Source organism: Myotis brandtii, unplaced genomic scaffold (assembly GCF_000412655.1).
Source record: "Myotis brandtii unplaced genomic scaffold, ASM41265v1 scaffold26, whole genome shotgun sequence".
Lineage (NCBI taxonomy): Eukaryota > Metazoa > Chordata > Mammalia > Chiroptera > Vespertilionidae > Myotis > Myotis brandtii.
The window spans coordinates 2881483-2883173 of NW_005359880.1; the positions used below are offsets into that span (position 1 = coordinate 2881483).

At 60.6% G+C, this 1691-nt stretch overlaps 1 protein-coding gene across 3 annotated transcripts in view; it reads left to right on the forward strand.

Annotated features, from left to right (window-relative positions):
- Window positions 1-624: 624 nt before the first annotated feature.
- GADD45A (growth arrest and DNA-damage-inducible, alpha) overlaps window positions 625-1691 on the forward strand; it is a 3251-nt gene continuing 2184 nt past the window's right edge. For 2 of the 3 annotated variants that reach the window (XR_001362463.1, XM_014541076.1), the window contains exons 1-2: window positions 625-916; window positions 1426-1527. Coding sequence is in view for 2 of the 3 variants with exons in the window: in XM_014541076.1 (XP_014396562.1) it covers window positions 873-916; window positions 1426-1527 (146 nt within the window). In the remaining variant the exon portion in view is untranslated. The remainder of the gene's footprint in view (window positions 917-1425; window positions 1528-1691) is intronic. The other variant, XM_005868049.2, reaches the window with a different exon arrangement.

The following is a 1691-nucleotide window of genomic DNA, read 5'->3' on the forward strand; positions in this document are numbered from 1 at the left end:
GGCCACCACCAAACACAAATGTGTTGATTTTTCTTTTTTGAGCTCCCAACCCTTGCAACCTTCCAAAAATAAATCAAACCAGCCATCAGGGCACCAAAATAATACTACTGGTAGTAAGCAGCTTTGCCTAGGCTTTCATAAACAACACTTCTGAGGTAAACTTTGCCCCAGAGGTCTGGACACATTCTTTTTATGTAACCTGCTTACTAATAATTACTAGACTTGGGTGCATTAACCCTGAAAATAGATTTTAATAGCAACCCCTAAAAACAAAAGACATGAAACTACAATAAAAAAAATGTGCACCAACTAGAAAAACACTTGGCAGCCTGCTCCAGCCCAAGCTGAAGACAACAACCCCTCCCCACTCCCCTTCAAGGCAAAGAACCCCTGTCCTGCAAAACCGGCCAAAGGGATAAGCTTCAGCTCCAGGCCCCGCCCTCCGTATCCCAGCCCCGCCCCCGCACCGCGGGCTAGCTTCCGCGCAGCTCCTCCCCCTTCCGCTCCTCAGCCTTGTTCCAGGAGCTGGGGTCAAATTGTCTCCAATGCTGATTTGCATAGCCCAATGGCTGCGCGCATGCAAATGAGGCTGGAGGTGGTTGGCTGGGGGTTGGCAGGATAACTCTCATACGCGGGGGCCTTTGTCCTTCAGTGGCTGTGAGGCAGCTGAGGTGTAGGTTGCGCAGCTCGTGGTGGCGCTGCGTGTGGAGCCCGGAGGTGACGGGCGAACGATCCAGGCGGGAGGGGCGGACTGCGCGGTGGCGACGGGCGCTGGAGGAGCCTGTGAGGGAGTACCGAGCCGGCGCCCGCGCGCCCTAGGGTGCAAGAGCTGCCCCGCCGCTCTCTCTCTGTGGGGGACCTGCAGTTGCAATATGACTTTGGAGGAATTTTCTGCTGGAGAGCAAAAGACCGAAAGGTAAGGCGGCCGGAGCCTCTCCCGGAACTCTGGCCCGCTGTGCACCCCGGTGCTGCCGGGCTGTGGGAGGCTTGCGGTGGAGTGAGCGTGCAAAAGTTTGCAGAGGGTACCTCTCTCGTCTTTCTTCCTCGGGGACCCTCCCAGGGGTGCCCGCGGACGAAAAGAGCGTGCCCCTCCCCAACCCGGCTGAGCCCTTCCGAGCCCTTGCAAAGGGTAGAAGGACCCTCCTTGCCGGTGCGGCGCCTGCAGCTGGCATCCTGTGTCAGCGCCCGGTGCCAGGGACTGGCTGCGCCCTCGGGGGAGGAGGGCGGGTGGCACTCTTGGGGCTTATCCCGGGACTCCCAGCTTCTAGGGGTCATGAATGGTGAGGGGGTCGGGGGTTTGCAGAAAGCTGAGGTGCGCAGTGGCTCATGCACTCAGGAGGGAGGGTCGCGGTGCAGGGAGAGCGGGCGGCCACAGCCCAGAGGGACCGGGACTGACGGGACCCCTTTCTCTGGCCGGCTTTGCAGGATGGATAAGGTGGGGGATGCCCTGGAGGAAGTGCTGAGCAAAGCCCTGAGTCAGCGCACCATCACGGTCGGGGTGTACGAGGCGGCTAAGCTGCTCAATGTGTAAGTGGGGCCCTCGCGCGTCCTTCCTGGCACCCCTTCCCATCCGACCCCGGGAGGTCGCGCGCGCGGGCCGGCCCTGGCCCTGCAGCGTCGCTTCCTGCTGTTTTTCATCTGCGGGTGGGTGTCTGCCCCAGGGGGAGCGAGCGGATCGGGGCGTGACCCCC